General features: G+C 37.9%; 3 protein-coding genes across 11 annotated transcripts in view; 2 read left to right on the top strand and 1 right to left on the bottom strand.

The window, feature by feature from the left end:
- LOC127509865 (putative leucine-rich repeat-containing protein DDB_G0290503) overlaps positions 1 to 16453 on the top strand; it is a 427110-nt gene that overhangs the window by 193102 nt on the left and 217555 nt on the right. The gene's annotated exons all lie outside the window — the stretch shown is intronic.
- The window catches only part of LOC127509969 (DLA class I histocompatibility antigen, A9/A9 alpha chain-like), a 421940-nt gene that overhangs the window by 209459 nt on the left and 196028 nt on the right, over positions 1 to 16453 (bottom strand). The window lies entirely within an intron of this gene.
- LOC127509891 (cytolytic toxin-alpha-like) overlaps positions 1 to 16453 on the top strand; it is a 63272-nt gene that overhangs the window by 10076 nt on the left and 36743 nt on the right. The window contains exons 3-4 of the mRNA XM_051889157.1: positions 12130 to 13814; positions 13971 to 13998. Of these exons, the coding sequence (XP_051745117.1) occupies positions 12130 to 13814; positions 13971 to 13998 (1713 nt within the window). The remainder of the gene's footprint in view (positions 1 to 12129; positions 13815 to 13970; positions 13999 to 16453) is intronic.

The following is a 16453-nucleotide window of genomic DNA, read 5'->3' as shown; positions in this document are numbered from 1 at the left end:
TAATCCACAGCACTCTACACCTTACATACATCAGAGTAATCCTGTCGCCACTCAGCCCTTGACTTCACACTCTGTTCCTGAGCACATTACATCTCTCTCTACATCTAAACCATTATATGCAGGACCCATAACTGTTGTTCCTTCTCCTATCTATCCTGTAGCATTGCCAAGTGTGTGTCCCCAACATGTAAAATTGCCTACTGCAAGTGTATACCCTCCTACAACAGTGCAGCACTCATTGTCTTTTGATAGACAAACCTACAGTCTAGGTCAGTCAGGTGCAGATTCAACAGGGACCAGCTATGCCCAGCCACCTACCTTTGCAGTCCCAGTACAATCCCAACCTCATTCTCCAACAGGTCAACTACATCAACCTGTAAGGCAACGTCCAGATAAATTACAACTTACCTTTCCGACTCACCGCACTTTCCCACTAAAGCCTAGAGAAAAGCCTAAACCTTATTGCCCATATTGTGAAACACGTGAGCACTATCTCAGTTTGTGTTCAAAATTCAAGTCAATGGCAATTGACCAGAGAGCAGAGTGGCTTAAAGACAAAGGCTGTTGGCGCTGCGGATGCAGCCACAAACCAGAGGCTTGTACCCTCAAAAAGCCCTGTAAAATATGTCAAAAGCAACATCTTACTGTGCTACATGATGTAAATGAACAGGAGCCCAACAAGGTCCTCATGGTTAGTACCCATCCAGACACCATTTATCTTGACCGTCCTAATTGTCCTCAACAGGTCATGTTAAAGGTAGTCAAAGTACTTTTGTATAATGCTGAACATTCACTAGAGGCATATGCTTTGCTGGATGATGGTTCTGAGTGAACTATTCTCATTTCTTCCGCTGCACAATATCTCAAGCTGCAGAAAGAACCAGAAACGCTTTCACTGAGAACTGTATGGCATGAGGTTGTTCACCTAAAAGGGGCATCTGTTTCTTTAGAAATTTCCCCAGGTGACAACCCTAGATGTAGACACAAGATCCATCATGCATTCACTGCTGATGAACTGGGTCTTTCTGGCCACAGTTACCCAGTTAACATACTGATGAAGAAGTACAAGCATCTACAGGGTCTGCAAATCCCAGCAATTTACAAAGTGAAGCCTGTACTACTGATTGGTTCCGACTTTCCACATTTGCTCATCCCTATCCGGCCTGTTTGTGTTGGCCCTTCTGGGGGACCTGTAGCAATATGTACTTCCCTTGGTTGGACACTTCAAGGTCCTGCCAGCTTGTTCCGTCTTCCTTTTGAAGAGCAGCACTGTTTCTTTACTGCAGTGAGCTCTCCCCACTCTGATCTTCAAAAGCATGTAGAGAAATTGTGGCAAATTGCCCTATATTAGTGAGAAGGCAACCACCCGATCCAAGCTTGACCAGCAAGCACTTGAATTGCTTGAGCAGCGCACTGCAAGGGTGAATGTCGATGGCATAATGAGATATGCTACACCGCTTCTCAGATGGAAGGATAGTCCTATAAGCACCCAAATCTGCTTGCCTTTCTCTACTTCGAAGTACAGAGCGACGGATTGCAAACAACACCAAACAAGCCATGGCCTATTGTCACGAGATCCAAAAGCTGGAAACGGCAGGCTATGTGAAGAGATTGACAGAGTTTGTGGAATCCTCTACTGAGTCATGGTACCTCCCTCATCACTTAGTCCACCATAATAACAAAGCAAGGCTTGTTTTCAATTGCTCATATCAATACAGAAGACAAGCGCTGAATGATCCCCTCCTTCCTGGCCCCATCTTGGGTCCATCCCTTCTTGGTGTCCTCCTTCGGTTTCGTGAGCACACGGTGGCTATCAGTGAAGACATTAAAGCAATGTTCCACCAGATCAGACTTTTGCCAGAAGATCGCTCACTGTTATGCTTCCTTTGGAGAGATATGAAGAGGGACGAAGAGCCAAGTGTCTTTGAATGGCAGGTTCTTCCTTTTGGGACTGCCTGCAGTCTTTGTTGCGCCACATACGCACTCCAAAGGCATGTGAAGGACAACAGCAAAGGCTATGAAGATGTTCAAAGGTCTGTAGAGTTGGCATTCTATGTTGATAACTGTTTGCAGAGTCTTAACTCAACGGAGAAGGCCCGTAACCTCATCGACAGGATGCGCAGTCTTTTGTCTTCTGGTGGCTTTGAAATCCGCCAGTAGGCCAGTAATGTGCCATCTGTAGTAGAACACCTCCCAGTTGAAGCCAGAGCAGCTAGCACTGAACTGTGGCTTTCCGAGCATAGTTCCAATCCACAAAAGCCAGCTTTGGGTCTCCGTTGGAATTGTCTTACTGACCACCTTGGATATCAACATCGCCAAGTGGACTACTCTGAACCCACACTACGAAATGTGTACAAAGTACTGGGCACACAATATGACCCACTTGGATTTCTTATACAGGAGTGCAGCTGGCAAAGTTGCTCAGTAAAGAGCTTTCTGTTTCTTCAGGTGATATAATTCTGTGGACCGATTCAACAACAGTCCTGAGCTGGCTAAAATCAGACTCTTGCCGCTACAAAGTTTTCGTCGGGACGCACATCGCTGAAATCCAGGACATGACTTTGGTGTCAAATTGGTGATATGTCAATACAGCAGATAACCAAGCAGATGACTTGACTAGGGAGAAGACTTTGCTAGAGTTGAGCAAACCTTAGCGCTGGAGTCGAGGGCCATGGTTCCTTTATCAAGATCCCAACACCTGGCCATCCTTGCTTGAATTAGCAGCTCCTGATGACCATGATAAGCTAAGAAAGCAATCATTCTGTGGAAATGCTTGTCTTGCCAAGCCCCAACCTGACATCTCCAATATTAAGAGTTGGGAAGATATGTTGAAGGCAACTCACCAGTCCCTTCACGGGGCGGCTGCAATTATGACAGCGGCAGATGCCATAGCAGCTGAACTATACCTGTTAGGACAAGCTCAGAGTGACAGCTTTCCAGAAGAGGTGGACGCGCTGACCAAAGGTAAATCCATATCTGCCCAGAGGCGTCTTTCTTCACTTTCCCCTGAGTATGACCAAACACTTGGTTTAATCCGAGTTGAGGGACGACTCTGCCGAGCCGAGGGCCTAGATCCAGACACAATACATCCCATAATACTAGACCCTAAACATCACATTACAATGCTCCTAATCAAGGAATATGACAACCAACTTCTGCATCCAGGACTAGAGAGGGTCTTGAGTGAGATCAGACACAAGTACTGGATCCTGCGTGGCAGAGAATCCATCAAGAGGCACCACTACAACTGTGAGGCATGTCAAAAATGGAAAGCAAGTCCTGTAATCCCAAAGACTTGCCCCCATCACGCCTATGACTATACAAACCACTGTTTTGGTCCACTGGTGTAGACTGTTTCGGCCCATTCACTATAAAGATGGGAAGACACACAGAGAAACGCTGGGGGATCATATTCAAATGTATGACATGTTGCATACATCTAGATCTCTTGGAGAGCATGGACACGGATGCTTTCCTGATGGCATTAAGACGATTTGTCTCACGCCATGGTAAGCCATTTGAGATATTGGCTGATAGACGCACAAACTTCCGAGGAGGAGCCACTGAACTCCAGGAGGCATTTGCATCATTAGAAGCTCCACTTAAAGAACATCTAGCAGGCCTGGAAATCACTTTCCAGTTTAACCCTCCACACGCCCCACACTTTGGAGGGACCTGGGAGCGAGAAATACGATCAGTTAAAACTGCTCTTCAGGTAGTCTTGGGAAATCGAACAGTGACTGAAGTAGTCTTGCGTACAGTGCTAGTGGAAGTTGAGGGAATCATCAACTCTAAGCCACTCAGCTACGTTTCATCAGATGTTGCCGACCAAGACCCAGTCACACCAAATCTGTTGCTTATGGGTCGTCGTGATGCATCACTCCCACAAGCAATCTACTCATCTAGTGATCTGTTAGGTCGAAGACGGTGGCAAAATTCTAGCGGATCACTTTTGAGTTAACTTCATCCCACATTACTTACCAAGCCTGCAGCCCCGCCAAAAATGGCAGAAGGACAATGCCAATCAAAGTAATGGTCAGATCATCATGATAGTTGATCCACAGTTGCCCCGAGCTTTGTGGCCTATTGGCAGAGTGGCTAAAACCTATCCAGGAGTAGATAATCGCATACGCACCGCCGAAGTACAGGTGAAAGGACGAACTTATCTTCGGCCTGTTGCCCGGTTAGTTAAGTTGCCATCATGGAAGGATGAGGAAGAAGAAAATAACTGACACTGAGACTTTCCTAATTACAAATTTAGATCCTAAATTTGGGGGCGGCAATGTAGGAAAGTCTATCCCTTTAATTGCACTTTCATACTTAACCACTAGAGGGCGCATGTCTTCCATCTTACTGATACCTATACACCTTCCCCTTTAAGACCATGCGCTTCATACACTGCACGCGCTGGGTCACGGTGAGCATCCGCGACTTTAAAGCTGTGTGAGTTCATGCAGAAAAGTTAGTTTATTTATCATTTCTAGTAAAAGCATGCATGTTAATGATACTGATGTTGTTGTGATGATGTTGTATTAGTCTTGTAAGAGTATATTTGCACAAGATGATGTTATTTGTTAATCAATGTCAGAAAGCTAGCGTGCTAGATTCAAAGACATGTGCTACGTTAAGTTGTCTTTATATCCCATACGGTAAAAAAAAATATATTTTTATATTTTTAAATATATTTCAAAATATAAAAAATGGCCAAAAAATATATTCACTAAAATATATTTTCAAATATATTTACATAAATATATTTTCTAAAATATATTTTTTGTATATTTTTAAAAAATATATATTTTCAAAATATATTTTTCAAAAGCATTTAAAAATATATTTTGCCCTACATATATTTCAACCCAAGAAAATACATTCACATGTGACATTTGAAAAACTTTTATTTGTTGTCTATAACACGTGAACATTTGAATAAAAATCATCAAAGAACATACTTTAAAATGTTCAAAAAATATACAATATTACAATATATTCAAATACAAAAACAAATACAACTTTTTTGCTTTCAAGAAGTCTCAGTTTCCCCAGTTTAAATCCTCAAAGCCTCTTTGGACACATTTGGGAAAAAATCTGGGGAAAAGGGAAAAAAAATCAGTTAATTTTTTTTTAGTTAACTAAATCTTTCTAGTAAATTTTCCTTTCACCAAGTATTGACTTACCTATATAACTGCCATGGTTTCCTCGTCAAGGGCACTTCTTCTCTCTCCACCACTGTCAGTTTTGCTCTTTGCTCCTACAAAAGAAAACACAATAACTGAACATCTGTACAGGTACAGAGGGCATGCACTTTGTCTTCTGACTAGTTTTGGATTTCCTGATATTTTTGTTTACACTGGAACTAAAACAATTACAGGTATACTGGATTTTAAAGATATTTAATGGGCATATTTTTGGAGAGTACAGTAAAGAAACTGGTGATTGAGGAGAGGTCAAATTAGCCTTTCTTTACACTTCTGCATTGCATTTTCACTTTTACAAATGAAGGGATAGTGGAATATCACAAAGGTACATTCATTTAAGCTAACCTAACTTAAAGGGATAATCTACCCAAAAACAGAAATGATCTCATCATTTACTTACCCTCATATGCTGTTCCAGATGATTATGACATTCTCTTTTTCTGTGGAATACAAACAGAGATTTTAAGAAAAATAATCCATCTCTGTGAGTTCACGCAAAGTGAACATGATGGTAATCCATATGACCTCAGTTGACGAGTGTCTTCTGAAGTGAAACAATAGGTGTGTTTTGAGGAAAATACTATTATGGTAAATTTGTTACACTTACAAATTTGCCAACTGTCAAATATGGGCTCAAAGTCAGCATGTTGTAATTTGTGATGTGTTTTAAAGCTTGAGGAGTCATTTGGAAGCACAGACTTTAAAATATTAGTATTTTTCTAACACACACCTAGTGTTTCACTTCAACAAGGGACATATTGACTACTGTTGCTTTTTTTACTCTGTGTGGTTTTTGAAGCGTCGACCTTACACTTGTACTCACAGAGATGGATTATTTTCTAAAAATCATCATTTGAAAGAAAGTCATATTCTGAGAGTATTTTCATTTTTGGGAGAAGTATCCCTTTTTCTAGTATTATCAGAAACAAAAACTTTATTTTTCTTAGCCAAAAAAAAAAAATCTGTAATTTGGCCTTTATATTTAAATTCAACTTTTGAATTTCTACAGTCTTTTGAATTGTTACTTCCACGTTAATTACCGTGCAGCTGTTTTTGCTACAGAAATGAAGATGACTTGACTATGAGCATTATCCTATACCTATGACTTGTGGTCAGAGGCTCTCCAGCACAATCATTGGGCTGGTGGGGCAGGCAGCATGTAGACAAAGAAGCTTGTCAGATGGGTTTGGACCCGCACCTGTTCCGGACAGACAGATATTAAAGGGTTAATTCACCCTAAAATGAAAATAATATAATTTATTACTCACCCTCATGCCGTTCCACACCCGTAAGACCTTCGTTAATCTTCGGAATGCAAATTAAGATATTTTTGTTGAAATCTGATGGCTCAGTGAGGCCTGCATAGCCAGCAATGACATTTCCTCTCTCAAGATCCATTAATGTACTAAAAACATATTTAAATCAGTTCATGTGAGTACAGTGGTTCAATATTAATATTATAAAGCGCAAGAATATTTTTTGTGCACCAAAAAAAAACCCAAAATAACGACTTATATAGTGATGGCCGATTTCAAAACACTGCTTCATGAAGCTTTGGAGTGTTATGAATCTTTTGTGTCGAATCAGCGGTTCGGAGCGCCAAAGTCACGTGATTTCAGCAGTTTGGCGGTTTGACACGCGATCCGAATCATGATTCGACACAAAAGATTCATAACGCTCCCAAGCTTAATGAAGCCACTGGATCTTGAGAGAGGAAATGTCATTGCTGGCTATGCAGGCCTCACTGAGCCATCGGATTTCAAAAAAATATCTTAATTTGCGTTCCGAAGATTAACGAAGGTCTTACGGGTGTGGAACGGCATGAAGGTGAGTAATTAATGACATTATTTTAATTTTTGGGTGAACTAACCCTTTAACAAAGACACACGTGCAGAGAACATATCAATTCATTAATTACACAAATAAAATAATTAAATAATTTAAAAAAAAAAAATATTCTACTTAAAGTGTCTCATGATCATGCTCACCATGTTGCTGTTGCACAAACTATCTCCGCTTCTGCTTCTGAAAATAAAAAGTACATACAGTAATGAATGACACATGTAAACCTGTAGGTGGTGACAAATAAGCATCTTTTGTTACAAGCGACTTATTGAATCACTGGCTCAACTGGTTCATCGAAAACAGCTTGTCATTCAGCAGAAAGTGAGCAAAAACTTCAGTATTATATAACCTAGGCTATATTTAAAAAAAAAAAAAAAAAAAAAAAAAACAGAAAATTTGAGAGAATGAAACGCCATTAATGCCAAACCAGCGTATGCCTGAACTCTAATAACGAGCGAATAACGTGTGCCGAATTAACAAGTTTATAAAAACATTTAAATTTAGCAAAAAACTTACAGTCTCCACTATCAGTGACAGGATCACGTCAGCATCGTCGATCAACAATAGCAAGCGGCACGGTCTCCCAAACACTGTACAGCTGAAAATTAAAAAATATATATATATTAAATATGTTTTGTGTGTAACGTTAGTTTTAGCTAGTGTCCAAATTAAACACAACTAACGTTAAAACGGAAATCTAAAAATCTCAGATGCGTCTCATGTGAGCAAATGAAACAAATAGGGCATTAAATTGACAAAGTTAAAAAACCTTGACAATACAAAATATTATACATCCAAAGTAGCAATTAACATTACATATGTGAAAAATGATGACTAAAAATAAAGTTATAACTCCGAGAACTCCCGGTTAACTGACGACCGTTACAGCTCAAAATGACGCGCATGTGCAGTACTCCAAAAGTCCGTGAGCGCTGCTAGTGGTTTCCAATTCAAATTACATCACAGTTATTAACATCGTACATCTAACGATTTTATTCATCTATTTATTTTTATTTAAATTTTTATTAAAATACATTTTTAAATATATTTCAAGTATGAAGATTGAAACAAAATATGTTTTCAGTTTCAAAAATACATTTCATTGAACTTCACTGTTTACAACATATATTTACCATATATTTAAAATATATTTTGGCCAGATAAAATAATTTTTACCGTATGGGATTAATGTATAAATGTTGGTCTGTAAGCCATATTAAGATAATTTTGGGATGCTATACCATCATAATTGTGAATGTGTCAACGGATTGCAGACAATTGATCATTTATATGTTTATCTGTTTGAATGTATATCTGTTTATGTGCAGTATGGAAATGTTTAAAATCTTAACAATGATTGTAATATTCATTTGTGTAATTTGCACCATTTTTCTTGTTTAAGATCACATATACACACCCATACCCTTTACTTGTGTATTTTTATTGCAACCCAATATCTCACCAACATGACCTGAAACTCAAATGTAAATATTCTAATATTTTGAGATACTGGATTTTGGACTTTCATGAGCTGTACGCTCTAATCATCAAAATTTAAAAAAAAAAAAAAAAACTTTTGAAATGTTTTACTTTACATGTAGGGAATCTAGAATATATGAAAGTTTCATTTTTAAAAATAATTTACAATAAAAAAATGAACTTTTTCATGATATTCTAATTATATGACCAGCACCTGTATGTGCCCAACTTTATCAAAGTTTTTTGGATGAAACTCTCCAAGCCCTTACTCTCTTACCGGAGTCACCAGTTTTCAAGAACTATCTGAACAATCCAGAGGTTCCACCTCTACACTTTTACTTTGAGTAAATATTTCTATAAGTACTTATACTTTTACTGGAGTACAGTTTTTGGAGACTCTACCAACCTCTGATTATTATGAATAATTTTGAAATGTAAAGCTCACTGAATTTTTTTTTCATGAAGGGCATTTGATACAGTTTCAAAGAAGGTGAAGTGAGAAGTTTGATGAAAGAAACGAGGGATTAAATCTGCTTGAATAGAACACCGTCAGTAATTATAATAGAGAAAAAAGAAAAGAATAATTAGAGCCATAACCAGGCTGGAGATGTGTGAATGTGTGAGGGGAGACTGAAACTGAATGGAGTTTGCACCACAAAACAATAGAGACAAAACACTGAATAGATGCTTAGAAGATAGCAATAAACATCAGTTAGCATTTTAGAGACTTCTCAGAATAAAATCACATGACATGATCTTGAAAAACATTTAATAAAACAGTTTTAGACTTGTCATCTTCAGATTAGAAATATAACATGGTGAGACATGTGGCTTTAGCTGCAGTGCATTTCTAGATTGCAACAAGGCCAACTTCAATTTTATTTTCATAAAGATATTTAATAAAATAAATTTCTGATAACTTTACAAAATTCTGAAGCTATTTATAAGTATTTTTTTCATTATGACAATAATTATGACTTTCCAATAAACTGCAAAGTGTCTGCTTCCAAATGAGACCATACTTATGCTTTTAGTGCAAAGGCTTCATGAACTGTATCTGTTTTAGTTTGGGTATGTCATTTCTTGGGTTTTTCAAAAGCGGGGGTGCTGGCTAACAGGTTAATAATCAATACTGAGTGTTCACAGGATGAACTGATTGATTGATTGTAATGTTAATGTAGCTACATGAAGTTAATCTAATTAACTGATTCAAATCAGTGTTAATTTCGTTAACTAAAACTATGACGAAAAATGTTCGTTGTCATTAAACGATAACTGTGACTAAATCAACATGTGCAATATCGTTGACGAAAAAAGACGACTGAAATGTGGCTAAAAGACTAAAAACTTTACCAAAGTCACTCTTTTGAAATTACTTTTTTGTTTTTGTTGAATAAAGGAGACAAAACATTACAGACTGTTTTTACAAGCGTTCATGCTTACGGTTGCCAGATTTCCAGAAAGTATAAATTTGATAATCATATTCAGGACACTGTCAGTAAGAGCTGCAGCCAATTGTGGTGAGCAGTCCGTCTTTTGCAGGAATTCAGTCACATGGCTTTGCCTACAATTGAGAGAAAAATACTACTAAATTACATATATGTAAAAATTCAGAGTGGAAAAAAACATTCTTAATGTTCTTTTAACTTGGCAAACTCTTTTCAAATTGTATATGAATAGTATTTATTAACTGTGTACATATTATATATAAATTTGTATTTTTTAAATGTTATTCATTATGTCATTTATGCCGTAATGTTATTATACCGCAATGAAATGTCCTTAAAACGGGCATCAAGCCTGCACACAGTAACCGTCTAACCTTTACAGTGGTTCTCAATTCCACTTCTCACGACCCAACTTCTCTTACTTCAAAAAGTATTTGGGGCCGTTCACGTTGCGTCTAAAAACGCGTGGAAAGCGAAGCCGCGCCATTTTCTCCTTTCTGTGGCATCTGTCGTTGCTATGCAACCATGAACTGCGCTCTCCACAATGACGAGGAAGTATCAGCAAATGATTAATTGATTTAGTGATTAATGATTAATTGAATTGATAGCCATTGCATTAGCTTTACTACTAGATATATTTATGGAGAGGGGAAATAAAAACCTGCCCTGTACAGCTATAATCAGCTGTTTGGCTGAGCTTTCAGTGTTGGTACAGAAAGGGCGAATCATCCAGAATAGCCCCTATATTTCCTCTTCAGATGTTTATGCATCGAGCTTGTGCTGCTGTGGTATGCCAACGAAACTCAGTGTACAAACCACCTTTTTATTATCAGCTAACGTTAATCTGAAGTATTCCCATACTTTAGACCCCTTCGCCTTTGAAAACTTTTGCTAACAAACTCATTTGACATCGCACTCGACTCGCCATCGTTGGAAACTTTGATGTGATGCGTGTAACGTTAGCTCACACTAGTGGTGTGGAGGAAATGGTTGTTATTTTAGTCAAAGCATGAAAACTAAATTTAAAAGGTAAAATAATATAAAATGAGCAGTCGATTAAAAATATTGACTTCGACTAATTATCAGCGTCAATGCAGTCGATCATATCGACCAATTATTAATATTATAATTCTGTCTCTCTACACTGAGGAAGAAGTGCGGACGATCTGAAAACACAGACAAGTAAGCTGGAGTTCAGCGATCTTCATTTGAGATTTTCTACTTAAAGTGCCATTCAGTCGGTCTACATTGCGCTGCTCGTTTGCTGACTGAATCTGTTGACTAAGTGGAAAAGAGAGGGTATACAGAAGGATGTTAAATCCTTAAATTATAATGACTTTTGTCTAAAGACTACATATAAAATGGCTATCAAAATTAATATTGGTAACTGTAGTTTGACTAAAAGTAATGACTAAAACTTGACAAAAATGCAATGACTTTTCGTCGACTAAAACTAGACTAAAATATGAAAAAATGACAAAAATTAAACTAATTAAATGACTAAAACTAAAGAGCATTTTCTAAAGTTGCAAGACTAAAGTTGCATCCCAAATGACACACTATACACTATGCACTTATAAACTATGTACTTATGCACTCATCCATATAGTGCGTGAATTGTATAAGGTTATTTTGTCATTTAACATCGAAGTCTGATAGCCCCTCCCTCTCCGCTATGTAATTAAAGCTGCGACAGTTGAGTGCATGAAGTGTCCAACATTCCACACTTCGTTTTTTCCGTTAATTTAGTGCATCATCCGGGTATTTGAAGTATACTTTTTCTTTTTGGAATTTTCAGTGTGAACACACTACTTGCACTATTTATACTTAAAAACGTCATAGAATAGTGCATAAGTACGCGAATTGGGACGCACATTAAGACTAAATCAAAAATGGCTGCCAAAATTAACACTGATTCAAATATTCATAATTAATCATAATAAGTTATGAATAATTATTAATATTTCCTCTTTGAGCTAACTCGCTATATTTGTGTATTTTCAAAAGTTTTTATGTATTTATGCCCATCTCTGCCAACAAAGTGTAGACATGACGTAAATAAGCGATTCGTTTGTGCCGAACTTGTGTTTGACGGTTTTGCTGGACTTGCTTTGAATTTGTACAGTTTGAATAAACATTTTGGTTTATCTCCCCCCCAGGAATCAGACTTTGGAATAAAGAGCAGCTGGAGCCATATATTTGTCCTTGTCCCCAAATTAAGACAGAATACAATATCAAAACTTCAGACTCCATTCAGGACAAAACTAAATTACTGAATATTGAAGGTGGACTCAAACTGAGTCTTTTAGGTGATCTCTTAGGCGAAATTGGTGGAGCAGCAAAATATCTCAATGACATCAAGAAGTCTTTCAAACAGCAGAGACTGACGCTACATTATCGTTCAACCAGCGAGTTTAAAGAACTGACTGTGAATCATTTGCCTTCTGAAAATCTTCCTGACTATGACAATGATATTGCCACACATATAGTGACAGGAATACTGTATGGAGCAGATGCTTGTTTTGTGTTTGACAGAGAAGTTTCATCTGATGAAGATAAAGAAACAGTGAAAGTAGATGTAGACGTGGCCCGAGATAAACTGCAGGGCATCATTAATGCGGGTGCAAATGCTGATCTAAGTGTGAATCACAATCAGGAAACTGAAGTAAAAAAATTCACTTGTACATTTTATGGCGACTTCCAGCTACAGTCTAACCCGACCTCTTTTGAAGATGCATTGAAGGTTTTTGCTGATCTTCCAAAACTTCTGCGAGAAAAACAAGACTGTGGGGTTCCACTGAGAGTTTGGCTTTATCCTCTGGACAAACTTCACTCGAGAACTTCAAAACTTCATAGAGACATCAGCATGGATCTAATCATGAGGATTGAATCAGTGATTGAGAGTTTAAATACAGCTGAGATGAAATGCAGTGATTTTCTGAAAGACTCTCCTGCTCGGATGATTGTTGCATTTCATGATAAAATACTGAAAATGAAGCAAAACTGCTACATGTACAAGTTGAGACTCGTGAAGAAACTCGGCTCTTTGCTGCCAAACATCCGCGGGGACAAGATGAAGGAAACTGCACTGAATGATCTTCTACAAGAAAATGACAAATCTCCATTCAGAGAAAGTGATCTTGCAGAATGGCTGAAAGAGAGAGAAAGAGAGTCTGAGATCATTAAAACAACCCTCAAACAGTTGAAAGATGTTGAGGTAAAAGACAACATTGATCTCATCAAGATGGATCTGGAGGTTGGGAATCTGGTCAGTTACACATTCACATCATTGAACTGCTCAGATGTGCTTCTTCAACAACAAACTGCCTATCTGAGTCCTTCAACACAAGGAGAAACTGATGTGAAGAGTCCTGATTCAAAGCAAAAGTCGTGGCTCACTCCTAATGTTGTAACGACCATGATAAGCAACTTGAAGATATTTAAGAACTTGATCAGTTCAAACAGCAGTAAACAAGACAAGTTCATTGTGTCATCAAAGGAAATGGAGAATTATCCTGGTTCCTGCATTATTCTGTACGGAAGTGAATGTGAAGAAGCTGTTTGCTTTACTCCTCCATCCAAACCAGCCTGTCCAATCTCTGAAGAGGTCAAAGGTCAGAATGTGGTTCTGAAAGTTCCTCCATCATGTCCTGCTACAGTGGAGCTCAGATTACTGTATAAACCGAAGCAGGACACAGACTGGACATCTGAACCTGTGCTGAAGGATCAAGACACAGTTACTCTGACTGATCTGAGAGCAGGAACTGAGTATGAGATCAAATGTGCAGCGCTGGGGAAACTCAACTACACCGTAGACAGTGACGTGATCAGAGTCATCACAGAGGTATGATGATCATTCATCAAATATCAGCTGATGATTGATTAGAAATTCAGTTTTTACAAGAGTGAGTTATGAGTACTTTATAGATAACTTCTCTTTTTGCCTGTCTCAATTTCTAATCAGTTGTTAATTAGTATTGTACCTGTATGTGTCTTTCAGAAAAGTACAAGGAACAACGCAGTTATGGGTGAGTCATATACATTTTCTGACTTATTTATCACTTTTATCAATTTGATTTTGATGATAAACTCCCTTATGGAACGAAAATGTATTTCCATATATTTATGATCAATATATGAAATCATTTAAATATACTGAAAAATATATAAAATAGAGACAATTTTCCTCATGATCGGCTCCGGCCTGGATCGGTGACCAGTTAAATAGTGCTTGTATTGCGCATTATTTTAGTCATTCCCGCAGGCTTCGCGCCAGGCGCGGATTAACGCACAGGCTTACCTAGGCTGCAGCCTAGGGGCCCCACGTGTGCAGGGGCCCCGGATTGGCCAGGCTATTTTTTATTTATTTTTTTAATTTACAGCGCGAACAAAAAAAGACCCTCATTGGCCCATAAGAAACATTAAAAAATCAGGTGATTGGATAGATGTGACATTTGGGTCACATCTGTCCAATCAGCTGCTGATCAAATCATGTCAATCATTTTCATTACGTCACTGCTATTGCTAGGCGGCATAGCGGCAAAATGTCCGAAAGAAATTACGATAGTGGAGCACAAAAATCGGAAAATACAAAGGTTAAAACAACAACGTGAACAAGATATACTGAAAAAAATACCTAAATTGACATAATACTTCAAGGCATTGGATACATCAAGACGTGGCGAAGTCACGCAGTTCGTGAGGGAGAGATCGTTAACGCAGGAAATACAAACATTCGCCTATCATTCATCGACCATCAAATACGGCTTATCACTTGAAACATGTAAGTAGTAGCAACTTTACAAGTCCGCTAATGTTAGCCTGGTAGTCCTAGATAAATGTGCACTATTATTTGGTGCATATCCGTTTGTGTGGAGAGCGCGCTCGCTGCATGACATGGAGGCGCAGGTGCGATAACTTAAAATACTCCGTCATTTTGATCATACAGATAAGAGTAATACAAACTGTAAAGGGTCTACTTTTATTTCTGTAAACTCACAATAACAGAAAACGGTGTGCTTTTGTGAAATGAAATCAACCAGGATGCGCGTTCTGTCATCTCTGTGAACTTGAGCACGTAACAAACATGAACCGTACTTCCCTCACAGACACGAGAAATATATCTGTAGAAAGCTTGAAACAATAAATTATTAAAATGTTTAGAAAGACTGCTTGCTGTTTTTTCACTACACACTCATAATAAATACGTTTACTGGTGCGCTGTGGCAAGTTTTATGCTGATTAGGCTATGTATCATAGGCGGAGCTGGGGAAGGCTTAGCTTCCCCTGGCAATGGGTCAAAAATTAACGGGGGCTTTAGCCAAAAATGCATCTGCACATTTAAACTAAATCTAGTAATAAAGTGAAAATAAAAATTAAATGAAAAGTGTTGGTTGCGGCATTTAATATAGATCTTGCGCCCTATAACCAATCACACACGATTCTGTTGAGCTTACAACTGCAATGGCCAATCAGAGGTGTTCAGATTAGTCGCTGAAACGCAGGAGTTTTGTTCAGTGCGCGAGCTGAACTCGGAATTCTAACTGAATTCTGCACTCTCGCTAATGCTCTCAGTCTCATCATAAACAGATTTGGTGATTGTGCTCTTGAGAGCGTCGAAACTAAAACAGGTTTTCTATTTACAACGTATTTTTGAGCAATGTAGCCAATCACAAACTTACTTGATGATTTCTTGAACGCATGAGTTTTTGTCCAGTGCTGAGATCTGCACACTCAAATCCTCTCGTTTACCTTTTAACAAAAAAAATATAGTTATTATGTAGGCCAAATAAGATATTCATTGTTCAGTCAGCTTAATCGATTAGCAAAACTTTGTGAGATCGCAATGAATTAAGATGAGTGACAGTTTAGTGGTTATAAAGGGAGCGCTTTTATGCTCTTTCTAGGCTTTATAGTATGGAAGCTCGTTTTCGCCACTTAAAAAAAAAAAAAAAAAAAAAAAAACAGTAATTGCGACTTAATCTCAGAATTCTGACTTTTTTTCTCACTATTGCGAGTTATAAAGTCAGAATTGCCAGATATAAACTCACAATATAGTAACAATTCCGACTTTTTTTCTCGCAATTGCGAGTTTATATCTCAGAATTGTGACTTTATAACTCGCAATTGTGAGGGGAAAAAAAAGTCAAAATTGCAAGGTAAAAAGTCACAATGTTGAGATAAAAAGTCGCAATTACAGTTTTTAATTTTTTATTTAGTGGTGGAAACGGGCTTCCATAATAGGCCTAATTCATTCAGAATTTGAAGATCACATTTTTTTTGCATTTATATTGGGATGTGTATAGGTTGCTGACCTATTTCATGACATAGACTCGTTTTCATGGAGGAATCGCATCTAGCCTTACCCTAGAGTTGGTTCACCCTCCGCCTATGCTATGTTATATATTGGTTTATATGATTTATGATTTTCAATTTCACATTTTACCTATGCAATGTGGTGGTAATTGTCTTACTGTGGTGGTC

The sequence above is a fragment of the Ctenopharyngodon idella genome, chromosome 3 (assembly GCF_019924925.1).
Source record: "Ctenopharyngodon idella isolate HZGC_01 chromosome 3, HZGC01, whole genome shotgun sequence".
In the NCBI taxonomy this organism is placed as follows: Eukaryota; Metazoa; Chordata; class Actinopteri; order Cypriniformes; family Xenocyprididae; genus Ctenopharyngodon; species Ctenopharyngodon idella.
This window is presented reverse-complemented; position numbering and strand designations above follow the sequence as displayed.